This window comes from Phyllobates terribilis, unplaced genomic scaffold (genome assembly GCF_046119375.1).
Source record: "Phyllobates terribilis strain yellow unplaced genomic scaffold, ASM4611937v1 Scaffold_12__6_contigs__length_324123572, whole genome shotgun sequence".
NCBI lineage: Eukaryota > Metazoa > Chordata > Amphibia > Anura > Dendrobatidae > Phyllobates > Phyllobates terribilis.
In genome coordinates, this window is record NW_027362772.1 from 238,915,166 (window position 1) to 238,942,000 (window position 26,835).

The 26,835-nt window shown below is 44.5% G+C and overlaps 2 protein-coding genes and 1 pseudogene across 2 annotated transcripts in view; 1 reads left to right on the top strand and 2 right to left on the bottom strand.

Annotated features, from left to right (window-relative positions):
• Nucleotides 1-174: 174 nt before the first annotated feature.
• DFFB (DNA fragmentation factor subunit beta) lies at nucleotides 175-25,006 on the bottom strand. Its single transcript, XM_073656729.1, has 7 exons — nucleotides 24,772-25,006; nucleotides 20,387-20,513; nucleotides 17,300-17,491; nucleotides 16,876-16,955; nucleotides 9,156-9,320; nucleotides 8,431-8,531; nucleotides 175-3,722 (listed from the first exon to the last, which is right to left on the bottom strand). The coding sequence occupies exons 1-7, from the start codon at nucleotides 24,883-24,885 to the stop codon at nucleotides 3,506-3,508; spliced, it is 996 nt and encodes a 331-aa protein (XP_073512830.1). The 5' UTR covers nucleotides 24,886-25,006; the 3' UTR covers nucleotides 175-3,505.
• Nucleotides 17,500-19,291, bottom strand: LOC141172465 (kinesin-like protein KIF13A pseudogene; annotated as a pseudogene).
• Nucleotides 25,007-25,026: 20 nt separating the features above from the next.
• Nucleotides 25,027-26,835, top strand: part of CEP104 (centrosomal protein 104) — a 127,613-nt gene continuing 125,804 nt past the window's right edge. The window contains exon 1 of the mRNA XM_073656728.1: nucleotides 25,027-25,318. The gene's annotated coding sequence lies outside the window, so the exon portion shown is untranslated. The remainder of the gene's footprint in view (nucleotides 25,319-26,835) is intronic.

A 26,835-nucleotide genomic window follows, 5' to 3' on the forward strand; every position in this document is an offset into this window, starting at 1 on the left:
CTACAAGGACAATCTTACTGACAGCAGCACCCTTCCATGGGCATCCTGCTCTCGCTCACACAAGTTTTTTGGTGTCGATCTGCTCCAAAATCTTCCTTTAAAAATGCTTCAAAAACACTTAGAAAACTCTTCCCATTGACTTCTATGGGAAATACACTCTGCTGTTCATATGAGTTTTGTTTGTTTTTTTACTTTTTTTTTTTCTTTTTCTTTTCGAAAAGTTCTTGAACAGCCAGGTGTGGAAAGAAAGAAAAAAAAAAAGTACGTCACTTTCTTTGAATCGGATTCTGTTGGAAATTGCTCTTAACAAGGCAGCGTCGAATCAAAAGGCTTCAGGAAAATAAAATGTCCCCTTTAACCTTTCGGGGTTATTATTAAACACTGTTCGGCTATGTTCACACAAAAAAGGTTTAGTTTTTGTATCTTTTTAGATTTTGTTTCATACTGATGGAGTTCTCAACCGTCCTTATTATTCTATAATGTACGATATATATATTGTGTTCAATGTTAACGGAATTAAAAAAAAAAAAATATTACACAAAATGGCTCTTGTTCTGATTGATAGTGGTACCTGTGTTTGTAGATCTGAGAAGCCAAAATCTTCAGTTGGACAGACGAGTCATGGGCGAGAATAGAGTTAAAAGGCTTGTTTCCAGAAACTGCGCCACTATTGTCCATTACCAGCTGTGCCCCATTCTTGTAACCCCTTCCCACATCCATTGTGGGTGTATGCCAAGATGAGGTGAACATTTATGGAGCACAAGTTATATCCTGGCTGTATTATACAGCTGCTGCCTCCAAACTCATCGTTTGCTCCCTTTAGCCCTCCGAGCTCATTGTTTGCTCTCTTTAGCCCTCTGAGCTCGTCGTTTTCCCCCTTTAACCCTCCGAGCTCGCCGTTTGCTCCCGGTAGCCCTCCAAGCTCATCGTTTGCCCCCTTTAGCCCTCCGAGCTCATCGTTTGCCCCCTTTAGCCCTCCGAGCTCGCCGTTTGCTCCCGGTAGCCCTCCAAGCTCATCGTTTGCCCCCTTTAGCCCTCCGAGCTCATCGTTTGCCCCCTTTAGCCCTCCGAGCTCGCCGTTTGCTCCCTTTTAGCTCTACGAGCTTGCCGTTTGCTCCCTTTAGGCCGTTTTCATGCAATGCTTTTTTTTTTTTTTTTTGCTGCAATTTTCTGAAAACGTGGCACAGACCTCCCAGCTTCGAGCACTCGTAACACTGATACACCCTGAAGAGTAGTGAGCAGCTGCAGCAGTAAGGTCTGTGTGCACGCTCGCTTGGCTGCTGCGTGGTCAGTGTTCGCTTGCACAATGGAGGTTTCTGTTCAGGCAATGGTCACTCTGGGCAAGTGAAAATTTCAGAATGCAGGGACTCAGCCTGACTAGATAATTCAGGGGGCAGAACGATGCCCTGAGCGCTCCGCCACACCAACTGAGAACTTTAATTTGCATGCTGGATAAACAGTTCAAAATGTGAAGAAAAAAACACCAGCTCACCCGTTCAGTTCCTAATAGCGAGGAAGCAGGAGGCCACTGCCCAGCGTTTGTAGATGCAACTTCAAGGGAAAAAAAGAGGTCCAGCTTCCGATCCAATTGCAGATAAAATCATGATTTTATTGTTAATCCATTAAAAAGATATACACAATGTAAAAATTAAATAAAGGGGGAGACCACCGTAAAATCTACGCGTTTTGAACGCCAAACGTTCTTAATCCTGGTAATATGCATTAGAATCTGGACCTCTTTTTTCCCTTGCTTGAACTTGCTGTATAAATACAGCAACTATTACACTAAAGGTAATGTTATTTATAGGGGGCGAAGTAGCCTGATGTTGCCTTCTGCTTAGTTTAATTTATGTTTTGGGGGAGACCACTTCATTAAAAGGGGCTGTCAGCACAGAATTACTGTTCAAACGAAGTACAGGCGCTCGGTGCACCCTTGGTGTGGCCAAACATTAATATACACCTACCTTATTATTATTCCCACCTATTTGTTTTTCATCCATCACCATCCTTCTCTGGCTCTGTAAAGCCAGAGCTGTCAATCGAATAAGGGGTGATGGGATCCGACAGAGGGAAAACAAGCAGTGTTTCAAACCAAGTATAGGTGATCTGTGCACCCTTGGTGTGGCCAAATATTTAAGTGCAATTGCCACATACTTGTTTTTCCTCCATCTCTGCCCCCACCACCTCCTCTATTTGACTGACAGCTCTGGTTTTATAGAGTAGAAACCAGTAGGTGGGAAGATGGCCATACCAAGGGTGCACCGAGTGCCTGTGCTTGCTCTGACTAGTCATTCTGGGCAGACAGATTTCCTTCAAGCTTAGAGCAGAAATATTTTTTGTGGACTTTATTTAACCATTATCATTTACCTCTTTAAGTCTGTGTAGATCATATTTTTATGCCGGATTCCCACATTTTTCAGTTGTGTTTTTGGTGTTTTTTTTGTGCAGAAGATATTGCTGCATTTACCTGTCCAAGCGAAGTGGATGTGATCTTATGAAAACTCCTGCCCGCTGTGCATGTAAAGACGCTGTTGCACTGTGCATTTACTTTTAATTTATTTTTTCTCTAAAGCTACATCCCCACGATGACTTTTTGGTGAGTTTTTGATGTTGCAGAATTGAAAAAAAAAAAAAAACGCTGTTGCACTTTTAAGTGCAGAATCAAAGCTTTTCTATACTTTAAAAAAACACTTCAAATAAAGAGGAAAACGCTGAAAAATAAAGCCATAATCATAGAAAACCTATTGCTTATTTTGGTGCAGAAAGATAAAATCTCAGGATTTATGCTACATGTGAACAGACTTAAATCAACAGATGAACGACCATAGTGTTCCCAGGACATCACCCCTCATACGATATGAAACATTCTTTAATACTTTAAGATCAACACCAGATTAGAGAAAAGGTTTATTTTAACAGTGATTTGAGACCAAAAAAAATTAAAAAATCATCAGCGCATGTGCCATTATTCTGCCTAGAAAATGAGGTATATGTGTGCCTCTAGCAAAATCTTAAAATATCAACCCGAGTTTGTTAATTCATGATTCTAATCTAGGATTCAATACTACTTTGTGTTACCTTAATTCATTATAAGGAGCAAAACAGATTTTCCTTCCTCCCTGCTGATGTCTGCTACAGAAGCATATAGATTGCAAAAATAACTTTGTAAATTCACTGTTTGGGTAAAATATTCCATCTTGTACGTCTATATATGTCCTAAAATGTAAAAAGCAGAATTTGGTCCAAAGCGTGGACCAAACTCATTTTAATGAATAGATCCGTGACGTGAAAGGACAGCACATGGATGCCATCCGCGTCCTGTCAATTTGAATCATATGCCGAAATCTGGATCCTCGCCATTCTCTTTAATACATGGCGCTGTTAGTAGATAGCTGCCACACAAAAATTAAAATCATATAATATAAATATCAGCACCCAAAAAAAATTGCAGGGGTGAGGAAGGGGATGAAAAAAGGGACAAAACGTTTGTCTTGAGAATTCCTTTTCAGTTCTTGAACCTCTTAGCAGGTACTTCGGTGTAAATCCAGTCCTCGTCACATTCCCGGTCGTGAGACGTTTTCTTATGGCAGGAAATCTGAACCAGTTTCAGGTTTTTAGTAGTGAACAAGAGATCAAAGAAATATTCCCAGTTGATTTGCCTCCCTTTACTTTTCTTCACAGCTTTGGCAAGACGAGGCAGGATGGTTCGTTTCTTTTCGATCCTTATAAAAATACATAATTGTTAACTTGCTAGAAATTTAATGCGGCCACTACTTAGTTATAGTTGTTACTGAGAGACTGATGATGACCAATAAGGTGAATGTTCTTTAGGCCAAATACCAATGTACTAAAGAATCCATATTCCAGATGTAACATCCGGAACCCCGAGGTTCTGCCGAACCCAACAGACCATTGAGTTGTGGAATATTTCATCCAGAAAATTTGCTCTTCGTATGTAATGATCCCAACCTTTTATAATTAGGAGGTGCTGTACAACTCTACTTGGGTCTGACATTTAGCCACAAACATGATTTCCTCAAAACTTTCCTTTTTGATGCAAAACTTGAATAAAAAAAAACCTGACAGCTGGTGCATGGTGCCCGAACCACAGGTAGCATGTATCAGACACTGGCTCCATCATTTAATGGGGTCTTCTAGTCTAGCGGATCGGAAAAATCAATTTTTTTTTCATTTATTTAGTATGGAGAATATATCTGCAACACTAGCTCGATTCACAATATTAAAAAAGTTATAGCACTTTATAGGGAGCGATCTCGCTCAGCGCTCGGACCGCGCTGCGCACAATGGAGCAGTCCGTCGGCCTTGTGTGCGTTTATGCTTTCTTAGCTTTTGGATTAACTTGCCCAATAAATGGTATTGGGTGGCAGTCTTTAGTATTATGACTCTTAGAGTGCTTTCACACAGCGTTCTGTGTCCCCGTCGGGGCATGCGTCCTAAAATTCCCCGTAAAACGGGGTCTGGACGGGTGCTCTGACAGGGCCATAGACCGCAATGGTGACGGCAGAGTGAACGTGCGCTCTGCCGTGCACTTTTTTCGGAAGTGTACGCCCACAGGAGGCGGACAATCAGACGTAGGCTGTTGCGTCCGAGTGTCCGCTGTGCGAAAGCACCCTAAGTAATCACCTCACATTGATCAGAGATCTAATAAGTGAATCTATTTATATTTCAATGCTGAAAGCTGTACTCTGGTTACTATAGGCGTTCACTGTTGAAGGTCGAAGTGAATGGACGCTAATGAAGTTATTCGTGAGTTTTAGAGGTTTAAAAAATTTGTGGAAATGGATTAAAAAAAGGTCGAGAGATTATGAAGCGCATCCATGTCGCTCTAAAAAAAAAAACAGATATTTTGAGGCAACCAATACACGAGTGAATAGGATTCACAGTTTGCGAGCACGTCGGCAAAAAAAACTAACAACTTCGAAAAATATCGAGTTGCCCGTTTCGAGAGAATTTGGTTACTGCATTCTGAATTTTTTTAGGGTTTTCAACAATTCCATCACTCGTAATACGCAAAACTTGCAAAAAGTATGTAAAATTCTCCCAGACGCAACATCGAGGTGTAGGATTTAAAATGAACGTCAAGTGCTGCTGTAACGATGTTTACATCGATTCTTCGCCAATTATTATTATTCTCATCTTTATTTGGTGTGTCTAGTCTAAAACATTTGAAGAAAGTCAATGCCCGCGTTAAAAGTAAGTTGTGTCAACCGTGTAGTGTGTGGAACAAAAAAAAAAGGACAACAATATTGAGGATTATAATGAATGGTATGAAACACACGAAGAAATGTGCTCCTTAAGTCAAGAAGGCAGTGCGGGTAAAATGGAGATTGATGCCATCACTGAAATATTTTTGAGATCGCAGAAGCACAGAGCTCTTCACGAAAAGTATATTGTAAACAAGGACAGCAACATTTTTCACGGAATTTTAAATGCGAAGCCGTATAAAGATGAAAAAATATATATGTTGGCCACGTAGAAAAAAAGACTGGGCATGAGACTTTGCAATGCAAAAAAGAATAAATAAAGGTATCGGTGGCAAAGGTGCTGGAAGGTTAACATATAAAGTTATTGCTGAACTCACTAAGTATTGTGGGTTGGCTATTCGGAGACTGCGTCAAGGAAACGAGGAAAGAAATATGAGCCACGAACTATCATAAAAGTTCCACCGTTGATAAACCGCAACATGACAATTGCCCATCGGGTAAAAAGAGCTGGTGAAAAGTGGCATAAAACCAAAAGGTACACTCGCAACCTTCCATCACGATAAACCACCTCTTACAGAGAGAGTATTGGAGGTAATAAAGCCAATTTATGAAGAGTTGTCATCGGATGATTTGGTGGAGCAGAAACGCAAAACAACAACGAATCGTTCAACTCAACTTTTGCTCCGAAACATCTTCATTCGGGAGCAAAGATTGTGAACGTAGCTACGTTTTTGGCAATAATTATATTTTTAACGAGGGATTTATGCCAATTGTTAAAGTAATGGACGTCATGGGAATGACTACTGGACAGCAAGCGGAGATGTACGCGCACACTCGGGACGAGGCTCGTTTAAATCGCACGTCTGACTCCGTTCTAGACACAGAAAAGAGAGCAGCTCTGAGGGTTTTTATGAGCACGCGGAAGGATCTCTCCATGATCCTGGAATAGCTGATTGTACGTAAAGGTGTCTCTGTGTAATCAGTATGAAAAACTTTAACCTGTTTTTCTCAAAACCACTTTTTTTTTCCAAATCAGTGGCCACAATATCTCCAGAACCAATTGGTCAATTGAGTCGGGCTTGTGCAAACATTTTCAGTATAAAGTGCCTATCTCCTGTAACACAATCAAGTTGAAATTTTTTTTGTAATATTTACAGGCCTTTTTGTGCCAAAAATTGATACTCATTTTTCTTTTTTTTTTTTTTTAATTCTGTTGCCGGAGAGAACGACAATCATAGTAATTAAGCATGTCTTTGCTTTTGTTTCAGACAAGTACAACAACCAGGATCATGGCCACCGATTTGTTTTTCTTGCCCATTTCACTGCGCTTTTACAGTACTTTATTTTTCATGATATAAAAATTTGTAAGGTCACAATAAATATGGATACAAGTCACTACGTAATCAAAAGGTGCTCAGATAGGATACCACTCCTTAAATATACAGAAACAAAATCTGGCACTCTTGTATGAAGAATGTGTGTTTATTTAGCAAAACAATCCAAATTTGATAACATTCTGGTCTCTACTTCATCAGACTGAAATATTCAATAAAAAAAATATGTAGAAGAAAGAAAAATTATATACACAACTTGTGTCAAAATAAGATAACACATATTGTGTTATAAAAAAGGGCAAAACACACTATTTTGAAAATGTGGAACATCATAGAAATCAAATTTTCTACACAACACATCAGCCAGTTGTCTCAGAATATAGCACAAATAGAAGATACATATATAAACAAGAACATTTAGTAAAGTTGATGTGTCCACATTTTCTTATTGTATATTTCAGTCTGATGAAGGCCGATGTTAAGAGCGAAACGTTACTAAATTTTGATTGCCTTGCTAAATAAACATATATTCTATATGCTTCATACAAGAGTTCCAGATTTCGTTTTCTATAAAAGTGTAAGCATACTTCAAACGTGTAAATATATTGTAAAAACCCTATCCCAAAAATCCTTGTGCTTTATCCAAAAAAAAATAAAATTTGCAAAAATATCATAAAAATCGGAGGTCGAGACTAGAAGACCCCTTAAGTCATTACTGGCCATGGACCATGCGGCTCGGTTGACTAATTCAAGAGGCCGGTACCAATCGGCTCTCAATCTGGCTTCTCTTAAGTGACAGGTCTCTTCCATAGTGTGTGTTTAGGGAAAGACCTGTCAGTCAAGAGGAATAGGGTGGAGAAAAGCCATTGGGGACCGGCTGCAGCGTTTCAAAGTAAGACATATCCGGCTGAAATGAAAGATCCAGTGTCTGGTACAGGCTGTCCATATTTTGGGCAGCATGTATCACTTGTGTGGTTCACTTTAAGGTGTCTATGAGTGTAATGTACGTTTTAGTTAAGTGCTTATTTATATGTATATGTAACACCCCTGATTAAGCCATAGTTATTGGCGAAACGCATGGGGCTCCTACCGTATCCATTTACCCTATATTCTTTCAGGTAGTACCATTTGGTCACACGTTTTTAGGACTTGGAAATTACATTTTTATTTTAAGCTTCGATTGCTTTGACATCTCTTGCGAACTACACAGCTTCACAGGGCATGTGCGGGGAACATAGCTCATGCGCAGTGAAGCTGGTAATCACACAGCCTTACTGCGCAGGCGTCCGGACATGTACAAATGTGCCTGCGCCTCACAATATCAGCGCTTGCCGGGAGCAGGATTCAAATACATGGGCGGCGCTAGCAGTGAGTGAATGCGGCGCCCACCCATGACTGAATATGACAAGCACACCCCTATGACTGAACAAGCAGGTAGGATCTAAGTATATTAAACGTTAAAAAATCATTATAGCTGCACCAATTTTAATGAAAAAAGCTTGTTAGTGATGCACATTGCATTACTAACAACGCTATGGGGGCCGTGTAGATAGTAGCTAGGACGTGACAAGTTCCCTTTAAAGTTGGATCTCCACATTGATTGTCTCGTGGAGACCGTTATATTTTCTATCTTTTAAATGTTTTTAATCGTGTATGTTCAATAAAATATTTTCTATCTTTATTTTTTGGTTTTCAGTTATACGAGAGTGCCTTTTACATACTTCTCTCTCTTCTGAATTCTAATTATATGTATATTAACAATATGCCTGGTTCCACCATTCAGGAGCTGTATGGATCTAGGGCGTATAAGATCAAGGGATCGAATGGTGTAGAAAGGCGCTATTTGTTACCACATTTTTCTAGGTCCTTACACGTGGTCCAGGTTCCATGTACTGAATACAATTCTGCTCTCCTGGTTACTGTAGGGATTGATGGAATGATTGGAAACGCAGTCGCTCTCGTCAAATGCTCCCTAGAGGACAGAAATCCAGATACAAGTGACACATAGACTTGAGCAGCATCACATTGCTTTCAATTTTACTTTATAGCACCTTTTATGAAAAAAAAGTGCAGTAAATCAAGGCTTACAATGTTCCCACCTTAGAGCTATGGGTGATTTCACAAAAACAGAGTAAATACTTGGTCTTCCTGACCTCATCCCCCACAAACAGATTAAGGTGTTCTTCAGTGAAAAGAAGTATCACGTATCCGCAGGATAGGTGATAACTCATGATCGGTGGAGGTCCAACCAATGGGACTTGCACTGACTGGCGCAACCCTACGCACATGCGCCCGCTGCGCCATTCATTCTCTATGGGGTTGCTGGAAAAAGCCAAGCGCAGTTTTCAATAGCCCCATAAGGAATGAATGGTGCACTGAGCTCCATTCTAGCGGGAATTAAAGCTCCCAGTTCTGCCGATCGGTGCAGGTCCCAGTGGTCGGACACCCAGCGTTCAGCAAATTATTACTTTTCCTATAAACCTGCACATATCAGTGTAATCTGTCCAGGAACTGGTTTCCCATTGTATTTACATCCCCAGAATAAATGGATAGAATGAGGTAAGATTGAAAATTATAAACAGCGGACAGGTCTTACTTGGCATGAAAACCATCCCTGCGCATTACAAAGACGGGTGGCCTTTATCTCTTTTCTATCAAAGTAACTTCCATTGAAATCCACAGCGCTGAGTGCATTGTGCATGGTCTGGACGAGAGCCTCGTATTCATCTTTCACTGCTGGATCGACGTCAAAGCTCCGAACCTAAAACAACAAAACACACGGGATATACAGCAGCGTGCGAAAGTATTCACCTCCCAACCCCACCCCCTCTTGACTTTTTACCTATTTTGTTACAATACAACTTATGTGTAAATATTTTTGTAATACGATTTGTGTGTGATGCATCAGCACTAAATAATCTAAGTTGGTGAAGTGAGAAAAATCTAGGCATCAATTAAATTTATGGGATCAAAAAACTAAAACTTGGCATGTGCAGATGTATTCACCCCTTTTGCTATGAAACCCCTAAAAATTTCAGGTGCAAGCAATTACCTTCATAAGTCCCATGCTTAGTGACAGGACGTCCCCCTGTGTGCAATCTAATGTCACATGTCTGTCAGTATATACACTTTACCTTTTCTGAAAGGCCACAGAGGCTGCAACACCATTAAGCAAGAGGCTCCACTAACCAAACACCACCATGAAGACCAAGGAGATCTCCAAACAACACCATGAAGACCAAGGAGATCTCCAAACAACACCATGAAGGAGATCTCCAAACAAGTCAGGGACATAGTTTTTGAGAAGTCGGGGTTGGATTATAAAAAAAATATCCCAATCTCTGATGATCTCCCGGAGCACCATCAAATCCATTATCATCAAATGGAAAGAATGTGTTACCACAACAGACCTGCCAAGAGAAGGCCGCCCACCAAAACTATCAGCCCGACATTAATCAGAGAGGCAGCACAGAGACCAAAAGGTAACCCTGAAGGAGCTGCAGAGTTCCTAAGCAGAGACTGGAGTATCTGTCCATATGACCACAATAAGCCATATACTGTATAGAGGTGGGCTTTATGGAAAGTGGGCAGAAAATTAAACTTTTTGGCCACCAGGGATATTCTTGAGCAAAACCTGTTTCAGTCTGTCAGTGATTTGAGACTGGGATAGAGGTTCACCTTCCAACAAGACAATGACCCAAAGCATACTGCTAAAGCAACACTCGAGTCGTTTAACCCCATAGCGCTCAATGACGGACACTGCACGGCCTGATCGGGTGTAAGGTACGGCTCCTTGCCGTGAAGTGTCCGTCATGGCTTTGAACATGTAAACACGCTGTGCCAGTTCAGTGCCGACAGCTGTCCGTGAAAGCTGAGCGGCACTAGAAGGGGTGCAGGGACCCATGCCGTCAGTCCCTGCACCCAGATCACTGCGATCGGTCAGTGAATCGGACTGACCGATCACAGCATGATGAAGCAGGAGACGCTAAAATTTCAGCGTCTGCCGCCCGATCAGTGCCGGAGCGCAGCGCTGGCAGTGGCTGAGCTCCGGCACTAAACAGCCAGGAGCGGTATCAGCACCGCCCCTGGCTGTTAACCCTCTGAATACTGCGATCGAGCGCGATCGCAGCATCCAAGAGACAGGCAGAGGGCTGGGAGCTCCCTCTGCCTTCAGTTCGGCGCCCCTGTGACGTCATCGTGGGGGCCCGACCGTTGCCATGGTGACCAGGGGTCGCCATGATGACCCACAGGTCACCAAGTTACCGAAGCTTCTGAGACCAATGCACAGCATAGTCTCAGGAGCTTTCAATATAGGTATAATGTATTGCAATGCTAGTGCATTGCAATACATTATATCTATGAAAAAAGTGAAAAAGTGAAAGTCCCATAGTGGGACTAAGTAAAAAAGTTGAAAATAAATAAATTACACTAATAAATACAGATTTATAGGTAAAATAAATAAATAAACAAAAAAGTACACATATTTGGTATTGCCGCGTCCGGAATGACCCGATCTATAAACGTGTCACACTAGTTAACCCTTTCAGTGACCAGCGAAAAAAAAAAAAAAAAACATGAGAAACTATGACTTTTCATCATACGCTGGAAAAAAGTGGAATAAAACGCAATAAAAAGACGAATGTAAATAAAAATGGTACCGCTGAAAACGTCATCTTGTCCCGCAAAAAACAAGCCGCCATACAGCTCCATCAGCCAAAAAATGTAAAAGTTACAGCGCTCAGAATAAAGCGATGTAAAGATAATAAAACTTTTATAGAAAAAATAATTATGTAAAAGCGCAAAAACATAAAAAAATTACATAAATGTGGTACCGCTGTAAACGTACTGACCCAAAGAATAAAGCTGCCTTATCAATTTTACCACACAAGTAACAACAAAAAAAAATCCTAAATTGTTTTGTTCATTCTGCCTCCCAAAAATCTGAATAGAAAGCGATCAAAAAAATCTAATTTGCCCAAAAGTGGTACCAATAAAAACGTCAACTCGTCCCGCAAAAAACAAGCCATCACATGACTCTGTTGGCTGAAATATGAAAAAATTATAGCTCTCTAAATATGGAGATGCAAACATTAGTTTTTGCAAAAAAAAGCGTCTTTTAGTGAGTGACAGCTGTCAATCATAAAAACCCGATATAAATCTGGCATCGCTGTAATCGCACCGACCCGAAGCATAAAGTCATCTAATCACTTTTATACCGCATGAGGAATGGCATAATAAATAAATAAAACCAATTCTTCACCTGCTGCAGATTTGTTTATTCTGCCTTCCAAAGATCGCAGTAAGGCTCTGCTCACATTTATCCTGCGCTCTGCGCTGAGCGCTTACACCAGAGTTTCCGTGTAAATCTCTGAAATACGTGATTCAGACGGAAACCCCTGACGGAAGACTCCCTGTAATGAGACAGATGGAGGCACTGTGGACGCCGTCTGACCTATGATCCGGCGGTGTCCATCTATTTAGGTGTAAATAAAAGCGCGGTCAGCCACAGTTTTGTGCACCTCTGAAAAGAAGGATAACGCTGAACAGAGGCCAGACGGAGTCCAGAGTAACTCTGCTGCCTCATCTCATTATAGTGAATGGATCCCTCCAGGGTTTCGTCTGAATCACGTCATTTGGAGATTTAGATGGAAACCCCAAAGTAAGTGCTCAGCGTAGAGCGCAGGATAAATGTGATCTAAAATGTTATGTAAAATGTTCCCAATAGAAGCTTCACATAAAAGCCCCCACTCAGGTCTGTCACGTGTTAATGGAAATATAGGGGGCTTCCACGTTACTGGTAGTACAAAGGCTCTGGAAAAGCTAAATGGCTCTTCATCCCCCAAAAGAAATTCAGCAAATTCTGAGCTCCCAAATCCAAATCCCCCCTCCCTTCTGAGCACCACAGTATGTCTAAACCACATTTAGTGTCCACATGTTTGGCAGGGGTATAATTTCCAAAATGGGGTCACTTGAGGGGGGATTCTGCTCTTCTAGCATTTAGGGGCTCTGTATATGGGGTACGCAAACTATTCTAGGAAAATCTGCGCTCCAGGAGGCAAATAGCGCTCCGTCCCTCCTGAGTGTCGCCGTGTGGCCAAGCAGTACTGCGCATCCACATATGAGGTATTGCCACATTCAGCAGAAATTATGGGACACATTTTGGTGCCATTTTTATCCATTATCCCAATGTGAAAATGTCAAATCTGGGGCTAAAACAAAATTTTTTGCGGTAAAAATGTAATTATTTTTTCCTCACTGCCCAATGGAATAAAATTCTGTGACACACCCTTGGTGTCAGTATGATCACTGCACCCCTAGATGAGTTCATTGAGAGGTGTAGTTTGTAAAATGGGGTCATTTATGGGGGAATCTGCTGTTACGGCACCTCAGGGGATCTCCCAGTGGGTCATGGCACCCTCAAACCATAACAGTAAAATCTGTACTATAATATGGTGCTCCTTCCTTTCTGACCTTTGCACTGTGCCTCAAAAGTAGTTGCCAATTACATGTAGGGTATTGGCGTGCTCAGGAGAAATGGCACAACAAAATGAGAGGTCAATTTTCTCCTGTTACCCTTGTGAAAATAAAAAATTTGGGGCTAAAAGAAAATTTTTGTGATTTTTTTTTTCACGTCTTTATGTTATAAACTTCTGTGAAGCACCTGGGTGTTCAAAGTGCTCACCACACATCTAGATAAGTTCATTGAGAGGTCTAGTTTCCAAAATGTGGTTACTTGTGGGGGTTTCCATTATTTAGGCACATCAGGGGCTCTCCAAACGCAACATGGCGTTTGCTGATTATTCCAGCAAATTTTGAATTCAAAAAGTCAAATTGCGCTCCTTCACTTCCGAACCCTGCCATGCGCCCAAACAGTAGTTTTCCGCCACATATTTGGTATCAGCATGTTCAGAAGCAATTGCACAATACATTTTGGGGTCCATTTTTATCTGTTACCCTTGTGAAAATAAAAAAAATTTGGTCTAAATTTAAGATTTTGCGAAAAAAAGTTAAATGTTAATTTTTTTCTTCCTCATTGCATCAGTTCTTGTGAAGAAGGGTTAATAAACTTCTTGAATGTGGTTTTGAGTTCCTTGAGGGGTGCAGTTTTTAGAATGGTGTCACTTTTGGGCATTTTCTGTCATATAGACACCTCAAAGTGACTTCAAATGTGATGTGGTCCCTAAAAAAAATGGTTTTGTAAATTTTGTTGGAAGAATGAGAATATAAAGCATAAAGTGACAGTGGTCAGAATTGAAAAAATTGGCCCGGTCATTAACGTACAAAGTGGCTCGGTCCTTAAGGGGTTAAGGGGAAACATGTAAATGTTTTGGAGTGGCCTAGTCAAATCCCACTGGTGCGCCCATTGAACTAGCGGTGGACGCCGCGTTCATACTGCCGGCTTAGTCTCCTCACAGGACTGCTATATTGAAACCACTTATCATACTTCAAAAGTGCATAGTTCCTACCTTAAACATTGTGTACACTGATGAAGGTCTTACTAGACCGAAAGATCTGTTTCTTTGTACTATTCTAACATTATTACAATATTCAAGATTAGCAAAATCTATGGTCACAAGGAGTTGTGTGCAGATCCTCTCAATGGTGGCAGCAGACTACAAAAAAAGGATATGTGAAGTGGGACAGTAAAGAAAAGGAGAAGTATAGCTTGGGATATCCTGCTGGTGGGGGTCCATCTGCGGGGACCCAAGCCAAGACAACAAAGGGGTTGGGTATCCCACAGATCCTGAACATCCAGGGAAATCTCAGAAGGAGGAGTGTGACGATACAGCTTATAATCTTAATCAGCCAGATAATTAGATTTGTTAAACCAAGAGAAATACACTATTGTGTTTATGTTGACTTGTAAATGTATGTGTATTTCTGTGGCTGCTCAAGAAGGTCATACGATTATTAGTATAACCCTGATTGTTGTCTCCTCTAGGGTCTGTGAACAATGATGTTTGTTAATATGCTAATTACATATTGTACTAAAAGCCAGCTAGATATTGATTTAAAGAGCCCCCTCCTATACCAAATATGTAAATTGATTATATGCACAAACAATGAGACCTGAGCCCTGTGGAATGATACCATCCCTAACTCTTGACCTGTGTCTGTCTACTTAAAAAGGAGATATGCTCCTGTAGCAGTGAGATTTGAAACAGAAATTGGAAAGAGACTTGACAAGGAGAATCAAAGTTCAGACTCTCTCAGACCGTCAGCTAGCTTTGTAGCATGGCTGTTAGGAGGGCGGTTGCAGACAACTTTATTTAAATGGAACGCAACCGACCCCGGGGTCCACAATGCAGCCTGGTGGACTGCTGCCGAACACTTTCCGGGTGAAAAGGTACACAACCAACTTAAACGATAAGCCCTTCCGTGTTACAGCACACAGGAATGGGTATAACGGTTCGCACAATCTCCGCTAGCAGCACGTGAGATGAGCGACCGGAAAACTATCTGTAGCCCTGTTACTGCACAGGGACTACTCTGGCGGCGCTAGGATGCGTGTGTGACTACGCCAACGGGTACACGTGCCCCCAGCCGGCGTGCTACCGGACTGATGGGTTCAACTCCACGTGGCGAACCGGCGTTAGCCGTGCACAGGACGTCTGTAGGCTGCTCGGGGTGATAGGCGACCCCTTTGGCTGAGCCAGGCTGCCAGGCGAAGCTACCTGCCTCTATGGAGCTAACCTGCCTATGCGACCTGGGCTAATCAGCCGAGCGAACTCTGGCATTGGCAGGCCACGGAGTGAACAGATAGGGAGCACGTGGAACAGAGTTTTCCACACAACGGCATCACTTGCTCAAATGATCTGAGCGCGCTGCCATGTTTGTGGGCGGGCCTTTTAAAGATTAAGCCCTGCCCCACTGTCGCACCATTGGTGACGTCACCTGTGACCAATCAGGCGGTGCCAGGTCACCGGATCTGCTGGTTCCCGAACCACCAATCACGGTTGGCCATGTCACGGGCATGCTCAGTGTGATGCATCTTGGACTTAGGCTGCCGGAGCCCTGACTCCCTCCGCAACCTATACTTCATAGTGCTAGGCACAAACACCCGAGATACAACCCAAGTATCTCGTGCACTAACTAGGCGTTGGGACTGAAGGAAATGCTGTGCAACATCAGCCCTGGCTGGACCTGAATGGGAGACCACAGAATCCTCAGATGGCTCTGAACCCATTTCAGATCCAGCAAATGCCCGACGCCTAACAATGGCTTTACTCAAAGAGACACAGATTTGGATTCTACATGATTCCAGCCTAAGGGTGTATGGCCCTGACTGGATGGATACGGATCTGCTCCATTGATCATCAGAGAGCCCACTGATACATTTGGGGAGACCAGGTTGGGACGATGAAGTCGCCTGGCCCCATGGATATGTTGTTTGGGGTTGCCAGGTGGGACACTCCGGTCACCTGGAACACATGGATACTTTTGGAGAAGTCAGATTGGGACCCGCCGACCCTCTGGCCCCATGAAAACTCTGGGGAGAGGTGAGGGTGGGACCCTCGGGTCTCCTGGTCTTGTACCTTGATGGACTGCTAGCTTCCTAAGCTTGCCGCTATCTCCTCTCTGTGGGGGTACAAGCAGGGGGCCACTGGTTGAGGTAGTTGGCCCTGAAAGTCCCAAAGTCGCAGCTGTTCTCTCCCAGGTGGGCAGAGAAGGAAGGGTGAGACTGTGTAATGTTGTACCATCTTGAGTATTTGCTGGGACCATTCTATGTGTTTACTGTCCGTTTGGCGGTTCAATAAAGTATTGCCACGCTGTTTTACCCTCACCCTGTGTTGTCTGAGTAGTGTTTCGCCCACTGAAGACCCCGTGTCATCACAAGGTGCTTTACCTTCATTCTAGAAATTGTTAGCGGTCACAGCATGAGACTTCCACTAATCAGTAAATGATGGTGAATTTTAGCACTTACCCATCATTTGCTACGACCGAAATACCCTTCAAGAATTTGTTCTTCTACGCATTAAAGGGCATGTGCCGTCAGAACAATACGTTTTGTATGGCGGCTCTTCTTCAGATACTGAGCTGCTATTACCAGGAGATTTGCCATTGCTTAGAAAGTTGCCTTGCAGCCTCATAGCATTACTAAGCACCCACCGAAATCAAGAGATCTTCATAAAGTATATGGTCATGCCAAGTTCTGCAGTGAGAGAGATGTTCTCCGCGGCAGCTCTCCCGGTGGGGAAGGGCTCCCATCTATCATGGCTGTATGGCCGGAGGATGAGGGTTGTGGACTCCAATAGACAGTTGTTCTTTTGTCCTATTAGAAAACTCCTTGACAGGAAAGCAGAATATGTACTTACTTCCGTAACGTAACTGCGGATTCTTCTCTTGCAGCTCTCCCTCATGTAACTGGACTTGTTCTTGAATCGCTTCTCTACTCCTAGGAAAGAAAATAGAAGAAAACCACAGGGCTGTGAGCAAACACTCCCAAAGCATCACAGATCTGCTGCCCCATATCTGTCTTCTGTGGTGAAAATCCGAGACGTGACGCATACAGCATTCCCTTATATATACATCTTCATTTACGCTAAGGCAGGGCTAGGCAACTTTATCGAGTTAGAGATCTACTGCCATCATGGCTCGACATAATGGCACATCATTTTCCTGCCAACCCCACCCAGCAGTCAGATTGCCATCTTTCAAACATTGGTGGCATATCCTAGCCCTGTGACACCAATGTCTATGGCATGCCAACCACTTTAAGGAGAGAAAATATCAACCAACCTATAAACCAAGCCTCGTCGTCTTCCCGCTCTTCTGCCTTAGCGTTGTCATCCAGGTTCTGGATGATGTCCTGAATAATCTTCCTCATCTGTGGACCTTGTCCGTCAGTCTGGATTTTTCTAGCTGCTTCAATAAATTGTGGCTGTCTCGTGTAAATTGCATTTAGCAAGCGGTCAAAGTCTGTCACCATGTCTGCCGCAGCAAAAAAAATATATACGGTATATATATATTAATGAAGAACTTGATGGGTTTAGTTGTGATTCTATTGTACACATAGAAACAAAGGGTTTACATTCAAACTGAAGCATTATCCATGACCACAGTGACACAGGTCTGCACAGCAGCTACAAACCACAGGATATTTTTAACCACCTTGGAAGGCTGCTTTATTTTTTTAATGCAGATGGCAGCAAATGTGAACATTTCTACAGCGTCTCAAATTGGAAGGTAAAAGGCACTGCTGCACGCCGGGGCAATGGTATGAAGCCAAGGAGGTACGATGAATGTATGCTAATAATTACTAGACATAGTTGTCGGCTGCTGGGCTGATTGTAGCGATCATAGCGGTTTTGCTATTTCCAACCAAATTGTCCTTCAGCAGCCATGTGAGCATAGAATATCTGTAAGGAACAAACTTGTTCTTCCCTTTCCCAGCAGCTTGATCAGCCAACGATGAGATCACCAACCCCAAAGTTGTCAAGGACTTGTTGATGTTACTTTCTTCCTTGAGGAGTTCTCCAGCAGCATTGGTTTTGGACACTCTCTCGCTGCCAGCCAGGTCTACCAGGCTGACCTTACTGACACGTTCTCCGGAGTTACCAGACTGATGGCCAAACAAGGTCTGCGTCAAAATAATGTTAAATACAGCATGTGATCGGCTGCTTTCTTCATTCATGTTTGTTGCAGCAACAGTAAGAGATTTATTTCCTTCAGACATTAAAGATTCAATATCCTCAAATGTAGTTACAGCTAATTGAGATAAACCATCAACGTATTGTCCCAAGACCTTGTGCTCGCTGACTTTAAGGGATTGTCGGCTTCCTTTGGGGTCTAAAAGATCTCTGACCTTCTCGTTGTAAATTTCCATATAGGATACCTCCACTTTGAAAGTCTGAGAGTCATTTTCTTCCTCTGCCGCTCTCAGGAATAAAGCACAGCAGAGCCGTGGAATCAATCCAGGCTGGTCCGCTGTGCCCATCATAGAGAAAGACTTTCCTGAACCTGTTTGCATGCAATACAAAAATGCATGCGTTGTATCCCTGAAAGGCATTATCAAGAATTCCCTCCCGAAGGCACTTAAAAACCACTTCCTGACCTGCATATTTCTCCGTGATTTTCTCATCCATTGACCAGAAGCAGTAATCGAAAACAAATACCTTTGGTGGTTTTCTGTTGTCTCCTCCTTGCTTGTTGCTGGCCGGTAGAGGATGCAGCACTGTCTGGTTCCCTTCCATCTCCACAATGCATTTTGTGTTCAGATCCAGCTCTCTCTGGTTCGCGGGCCAGTGTATCCTTATGTGAGGAGGAGGAGGATACACTGCGCTGCTCGGTACCGGGATGGGCTTTCTTACCCCAGAAGTTCCTTTTCCTGTGACATCTAGGCGACATTTGCAGCATCGCTCTGGAGATTCCTCTAAACACTTGATCTGAGACGGATCGTGTGGCTCCGGGCAGCGGCGCTGGAGGGGCTCCGGATCTGAGGAGAACATGTCGGATAGCAAGGTGAAAGTGGCCGTCAGGGTCCGGCCCGTGAACCGGAGAGAGCTGGATCTGAACACAAAATGCATTGTGGAGACCTTGTTTGTGCGCAGACCTTGTTTGACCATCAGTCTGGTAACTCAGGAGAACGTGTCAGTAAGGTCAACCTGGTAGACCTGGCTGGCAGCGAGAGAGTGTCCAAAACCAATGCTGCTGGAGAACGCCTCAAGGAAGGAAGTAACATCAACAAGTCCTTGACAACTTTGGGGTTGGTGATCTCATCGTTGGCTGATCAAGCTGCTGGGAAAGGGAAGAACAAGTTTGTTCCTTACAGAGATTCTGTGCTCACATGGCTGCTGCAGGACAATTTGGGTGGAAATAGCAAAACCTCTATGATCGCTAATAATCACTATAGACTCATTAAGAACATCATGACTGAGGTCCACCTTCCCTCTCTCAAACCCCCACCGCCACCGGAGCTCGCCTTTCCTCTCCCCAAGGAGCCGTCCGCCCCCCCCCCCCAGCACCCAGAAGCCATGTGTCTTATCCCTTCCCCCCCGCACCCAAGAACCGTCCGCTTTCCCTCTCCCCCAGGAGCCGTAAGCCCTCCCCCCAGCACCCGGAAGCCATTTGGCCTATCCCTCCCCCCCCCCCCCGCACCCAGGAGCCGTCTTCCCCCCTCCCCAGCACCCGGAAGCCATCTGGCCCACCCCTCCCCCCCCCTCATCCAGGAGCCGTGTCCGCCCTCCCTCCACAGCACCCGGAAGCCATCTGGCCCCCCCCCCCCACACCCAGCAGTCTCCTACCCCCGGGAGCCTTTTGCCGCCCTCCCAACACCCAAAAGCCATCTGCCCCCCCTCCCCCCCCCGGCACCCAGGAGTCGTCCGTCTTCCCTCTCCTCCTACCCCCCGGGAGCCGTCCACCTTCCCTCTCCCGCCCTGGGAGCCATCCGCCGCCACCCACCCCTCTACACCCAGGAGCCATCCACCTTCCCTCTCCCCGCCCTGGAAGCCATCCGACCCTCCCCTGGAAGTCGTCGGCCCCCTTCCCCCCATGAGCCATCCACCTTCCCTCTCCCAGACCCCCTGAGCTGTCCGCCCCACGGCCCGCACCCAGGAGCTGTCCACATTCCCTCCCCCTCTCCCGGGAGCCGTCCAACCCCCCCCGCCCCCCTGACACCTGGAAGCCATCCGCCCCATTCACCAAAAAAACCCACCCCCGCCGCACCCCCCCACACCCAGGAGCTGACCGCCTTCCCTTTCCCCACACAAGGAGCCGTCCACCTCTCTGGCACCCGGAAGCCATCTGACCCATTCCCACACCAGAGAGCGCTGTCCGCCCTTGTAAGCCAATGTATTCAATAAGCATCAGGAAAAGTGAAATACTCACATCCCTCCCAAGTCTGTCCTGGAGAAAGTAGGACAAGATCTGTGTGATCTGCAAGACTCATCAGATATTCATCACTTAATTCTGTGCCGTCTTCACACAAACAAACCCGGGTGGTCTTAGGGGGTAGCTACGAGTCAGATAAAAATAAATAAATCAGTGCATTTCCAAACCAGATAAGGAAATTGATGTAAAACATTCAAGATTGTAATGAACATCCATATGCAATATTCCCACCCTTCATGCCCAGTTCACACCTCGCTTTCAGTTCCTGCCCTACATATATTAAAGCTCTGTACAACTGGGGCACAATAAGTGTAAGTGGATACTTCTATCTGCCTTCTAATTAATAGGCTATGTTTAAACATAGCAGCAGTTTTTTTTGGTACGTTTTTTGGTTGTAGACACTTAGCTTTTAGTTTTGTAAAAGCCCCGGCACTGACTGACAGCAGGTTCAGCATTGGGGCCGGACTTCGCGCCTGCCTCACACCTCCAATATTTTCCTGCAGCCCACTGGAGATCAAAGCCTCCCGCCTCCCACTGCCGGGACACCCTCTCCTCCCAGCCAGGGCCCGCAGCCTCGAACCGCCAGGACACCCTCTCCTCCGAGCCCAGGGTCCGCAGCATCGCACCGCCAGGACACCCTCTCCTCCCAGTCCAGGGCCCGCAGCCTCGCACCGCCGGGATACCCACTCCTCCCAGTCCAGGGCCCGCAGCCTCGCACCGCCGGGACACCCTCTCCTCCCAGTCCAGGGTCCGCAGCCTCGCACCGCCGGGACACCCTCTCCTCTCAGCCCAGGTCCTGCAGTCTCGCAGCGCCGAGACACCCCCTACTCCCAGCCAAGGGTCCGCAGTCTCGCACTGCCGAGACACACTCTCCTCCCAGCCCAGGGCCCACAGCCTCGCACCGCCGGGACACCCCTCCGCCCAGCCCAGAGCCCGAAGCCTCACACCGCCAAGACACCCTCTCCTCCCAGCCCAGGGCCCACAGCCTCGCACCGCCGGGACACCCCTCCTCCCAGCCCAGGGCCCGGAGCCTCGCAGCGCCGGGACACCCCCTCCTCCCACCCATGGCCCGCAGCCTCGCACTGCCGAGACACCCCCTCCTCCCAGCTCAGGGTCCTCAGCCTCGCACCCCTGGGACAACCTCTCCTCCCAGCCCAGGGCCCGCAGCCTCGCAGCGCCGGGACACCCCCTCCTCCCGCCCATGGCCCGCAGCCTAGAACTGACAGGACACCCCTCCTCCCAGTCCAGGGCCCACAGCCTCGCACCGCCGGGACACCCCTCCTCCCAGCCCAGGGCCCGAAGCCTCACACCGCCGAGACACCCCCTCCTCCCACCCATGGCCTGCAGCCTCGCACTGCCGGGACACCCCTCCTCCCAGCCCAGGACCCGCAGCCTCGCACTGCCGAGACACCCTCTCCTAGCAGCCCAGGGCCCACAGCCTCGCACCGCCGGGACACCCCTCCTCCCAGCCCAGAGCCCGAAGCCTCACACCGCCGAGACACCCTCTCCTCTCAGCCCAGGGCCCACAGCCTCGCACCGCCGGGACACCCCTCCTCCCAGCCCAGGGCCCAAAGCCTCGCACCGCCGAGACACCCCCTCCTCCCAGCCCAGAGCCCGCGGCATCGCCCCACTGCTGCTGGCTGCCTTCCTGCAGCGACGACCCAGCTCCTGCCTCCTGTGACCCCGCTCCACTGCCGTCCTTCGGTAAGCTAAGTTCAGAAGATAAGACGGCCCCCCATTTTCACATTAAAAATAATTTTTTTCCTATTTCTTCATCTAAATTTGGGGTGAATCTTATGGTTCGGTGCGTCTTATAGTCTGAAAAATACGGTAGGTCATTTTTTTGTGCAGTTTTTTTTTTTTTTTTTTTACACGCATCTTTATCGCATTTTTGACACTGCAATTTTTGTCTTTTATTGGTTTGACATGTTTTAAATAAAGCTGCTTTGTTTTTGATAATTTCTGATATTTGGCTTTAACAAAACTTTTTTTAATACAGTCATGTGCAGATCACATGTTGCGTTTTTTTGATGCAGCATCAAAAACTCATTGTGGGAACGCAGCCTGAAAGTCATGAGAAACTGCAAAATACACAACATAACAATTGCAACATCAACTGCAGAAAAATCACACATAATCCACCTGAAAAATGCAACAAAACAAAAACACAGCTATTTACTACTTTTTATACGCAGCGTTTTTACGCCAAAGAGTGAAGGTTTTGGCCGCAGAAAAAAAAATTGCTGCAAAAATACCACGTGTGAACATAGCCATAGATGGACTTTTATTTCCACTGATATAAAATCAATCAAGAAAATGTGGCGATACGGTTTCATATGAAGGCAAAATAAGCCAACACATGAGGAACCAGCAATGATGACTTGGGGCCCAAGTGCTGTCAGGGCACGATGGGGGTAGATGGTTTCCCACAGCCGAGCGTCACAGTGTGCACACCCCCACACAGGGATCAGGATGTGATTCCAGCACCATGGACAGCCTGGATTTATGGCTAGGATAGAACAGGTTTTATCTATCTTCACACGTCCTGGTGATTCCGGTACTGGAGAATCTAGTACTGGTGAGATCCGTGGTCCATGTCTGTGTGTACCTGTGTGACATCCATGTGACATCGGTGCGCTGTCAGTGTGATACATATGGAATGAAATGCAGCATAGAAATGAAAGTGTGTTATGTATTTAAAATGTTCAAAGATAGAGATAGATAATGATGGGGAGCATAATAGATAGGTAGATAGATAGATAGACAGATATAAATGTCAGGTGTGCTATATAATCAGTGCTTTGTTTGCTTATTCTTCTGTACTTGTATTTATTGTTTAAATAAATATATTTTTTGCAGTCCCTCCCTGTTTTACTAACCAGTAAAGACTAAGCAAACAGCTGTGAGCTGATATTAATAAGCTGGGAACATTTATGGCTTATGGCCCCTTCCCAGAATATTAACACCAGCCTCCAGCTGTTGGCTTACCCTCAGCTGGTTAGGAAAATTAAGTGGAACCCCACGCCATTTTTTATTTATTTAATAAGCGTGATACACAGCGGGTGCTGACTACAAGTCTCATCAGCGGCGCCTAGTATTGCTGATCGCAGGGAGATCAGGTGACAATGATGAGAGTTTGATTCAGCACCCGACGTCTGTGAAAAACGATGAATATAAAGTTTTTCCCAGATGCTGTTACGTGTCACGCTGATGACACACGGATATTATCAGTGTGTGGCACGCATTTCCTACATGCTGCAGGTAAAAAAGTACATGTCTGTGGGTTTTTCACACGGACACACGTTCCGTGTGAAAAACCTGACATATGGGCACCACCACTGAATACAATGGGTGGGCGTAAGTACGTATTTGCGGTTCTTAAAAAAACGGGCCATATATGGACATAAACTGTGAAGGGGGCCTTAAAGGGGTTGTGTCAGGGCTAAACAGTGGATAACACAACAGTGGAGGATAGGAGTGTGGTACAGGCGAACTCAGCTGTTCATATGGGCAAACATTTACAGAGGCGAGATTCTCCCAGTCTATTCCTCCATGTGCACGACTGGTAGAAATATGCTGCAAACTCCATACTAGTTGGTACAGAGCAGTAACAGAAATATATATATATATATATATATATAATCATAACAGAATATGTATAAAAAAAGGGAATATGCACATGGGATATAAAGAGATCCATGCAACTCCTGCAGAAACAACCCACCGAGATCTAAGCTACCGATGTAATCTGTACACAACCTATACACACATATAGATATACAATACATACACACATTATACATATACACTACATACACACATATAACAAATATATACTCACACTATACATATACACACATATAGATATATAATACATTCACACATTATACATATACACTACATACAAATATAACATATATACTCACATTATACATATACACACATATAGATAGGTAATACATACACACATTATACATATACACTACATACACACATATATACTCACATTATACATATACACACATATAGATATATAATACATACACATGTAATACATATATACACACACACACACACACATGTAATACACACACCATAAACACACATAATACATCTGATACAAATACACACAATACATACAAAACATAAAACACATAGAATGCACAGACATGTAATATTACAAAAACAGTAATAAACATACACATATACTGTAGATCTATAATACATACATACATGTAATACATACATAAGATATACATATTATAGAGATATAATCCATAAACACACATAATACATATATATACAGATTATACACATACACTACACATACACACATGTATACATACATAACATATACACATTACATACACACAGGGCTGCACCTTGAACTTGGCACAGCCTTTCTTCCTCAGCTCCTTCATGTTACTGCAGCCGACCCCATACTTCTCAGTCCCTGTCACTGTCCTTATTTTAAAAAACTTCATGCGCTTCCCCATACCCCCATATTACACTGCACATTTGGGGTATAACTTCCTATCGCGCATGCGCCTCCACCATCGACTCGAGGGAGGAATATACCGCTTCCTAGGCTATCATTGGACGCATGCGCACTATCTAGTTTTAGAGGTTGACACATGCGTACACGTCAATATGGGCTTCTCCAATAAACTACACCCCCCAGAATCCCTTACGGTTGGAGACTGTTGTCAAGCGGTGGTTATGGAGATAGCTACTGCGTTATAGTGGCTGGAATTGATGTGCCGCCCAGCGGGTGATGTCCGGGAGCTGAGCTGGGTGGCCTAACACCGCTATCAGCTGCTGGTATGGGGCCTACTCTGCGGTGATACTGGGCGAAGTCTGCAAACAGAGCGGAGGACATTGCTGATATTGTGCTGCCGCCCTGTGTGCTGCCCAGAGGAGCAGCCTGAGGTACAGCCGCTCTCTGCACTGTGTGTGGTATAAGTGGTGGTACTCCCATTACTATAGAGACAGGACGTGTGTAGTGTAAGTGATGGTTCTCTCATTACTATAGAGACAGGACGTGTGTAGTGTAAGTGATGGTATTCTCATTACTATAGAGACAGGACGTGTGTAGTATAAGTGATGGTATTCTCATTACTATAGAGACAGGACGTGTGTAGTATAAGTGATGGTTCTCTCATTACTATAGAGACAGGACGTGTGTAGTGTAAGTGATGGTATTCTCATTACTATAGAGACAGGACGTGTGTAGTATAAGTGATGGTATTCTCATTACTATAGAGACAGGACGTGTGTAGTATAAGTGATGGTATTCTCATTACTATAGAGACAGGACGTGTGTAGTGTAAGTGATGGTTCTCTCATTACTATAGAGACAGGATGTGTGTAGTATAAGTGATGGTACTCTCATTACTATAGTGACAGGACGTGTGTAGTATAAGTGATGGTTCTCTCATTACTATAGAGACAGGACGTGTGTGGTATAAGTGATGGTATTCTCATTACTATAGAGACAGGACGTGTGTAGTATAAGTGATGGTACTCTCATTACTATAGTGACAGGACGTGTGTAGTATAAGTGATGGTATTCTCATTACTATAGAGACAGGACGTGTGTAGTGTAAGTGATGGTTCTCTCATTACTATAGAGACAGGATGGGTGTAGTATAAGTGATGGTACTCTCATTACTATAGTGACAGGACGTGTGTAGTATAAGTGATGGTACTCTCATTACTATAGAGACAGGACGTGTGTAGTATAAGTGATGGTACTCTCATTACTATAGTGACAGGACGTGTGTAGTGTAAGTGATGGTTCTCTCATTACTATAGTGACAGGACGGATGTAGTGTAAGTGATGGTACTCTCATTACTATAGAGACAGGACGTGTGTAGTATTAGTGATGGTACTCTCATTACTATAGAGACAGGACGTGTGTAGTATAAGTGATGGTACTCTCATTACTATAGTGACAGGACGTGTGTAGTATAAGTGATGGTATTCTCATTACTATAGAGACAGGACGTGTGTAGTGTAAGTGATGGTTCTCTCATTACTATAGAGACAGGATGGGTGTAGTATAAGTGATGGTACTCTCATTACTATAGTGACAGGACGTGTGTAGTATAAGTGATGGTACTCTCATTACTATAGAGACAGGACGTGTGTAGTATAAGTGATGGTACTCTCATTACTATAGTGACAGGACGTGTGTAGTGTAAGTGATGGTTCTCTCATTACTATAGTGACAGGACGGATGTAGTGTAAGTGATGGTATTCTCATTACTATAGAGACAGGACGTGTGTGGTATAAGTGATGGTACTCTCATTACTATAGAGACAGGACGTGTGTAGTATAAGTGATGGTACTCTCATTACTGTAGTGACAGGATTTGTGTAGTATAAGTGATGGTTCTCTCATTACTATAGTGACAGGACGTGTGTAGTATAAGTGATGGTATTC

What these genes read in the sequence shown, in the direction of transcription:
- DFFB (XM_073656729.1), bottom strand. Translation starts at nt 24,885, where the DNA reads ATGGGGAAGCGCATGAAGTTTTTTAAAATAAGGACAGTGACAGGGACT. An exon ending in AGGACAGACTTGGGAGGGAT is followed by an intron (nt 17,492 to 20,386) that starts GTGAGTATTTCA and finishes TTGCTGCGGCAG; the next exon opens with ACATGGTGACAGACTTTGAC. An exon ending in AGGGATGGTTTTCATGCCAA is followed by an intron (nt 8,532 to 9,155) that starts GTAAGACCTGTC and finishes TCTGTCCTCTAG; the next exon opens with GGAGCATTTGACGAGAGCGA.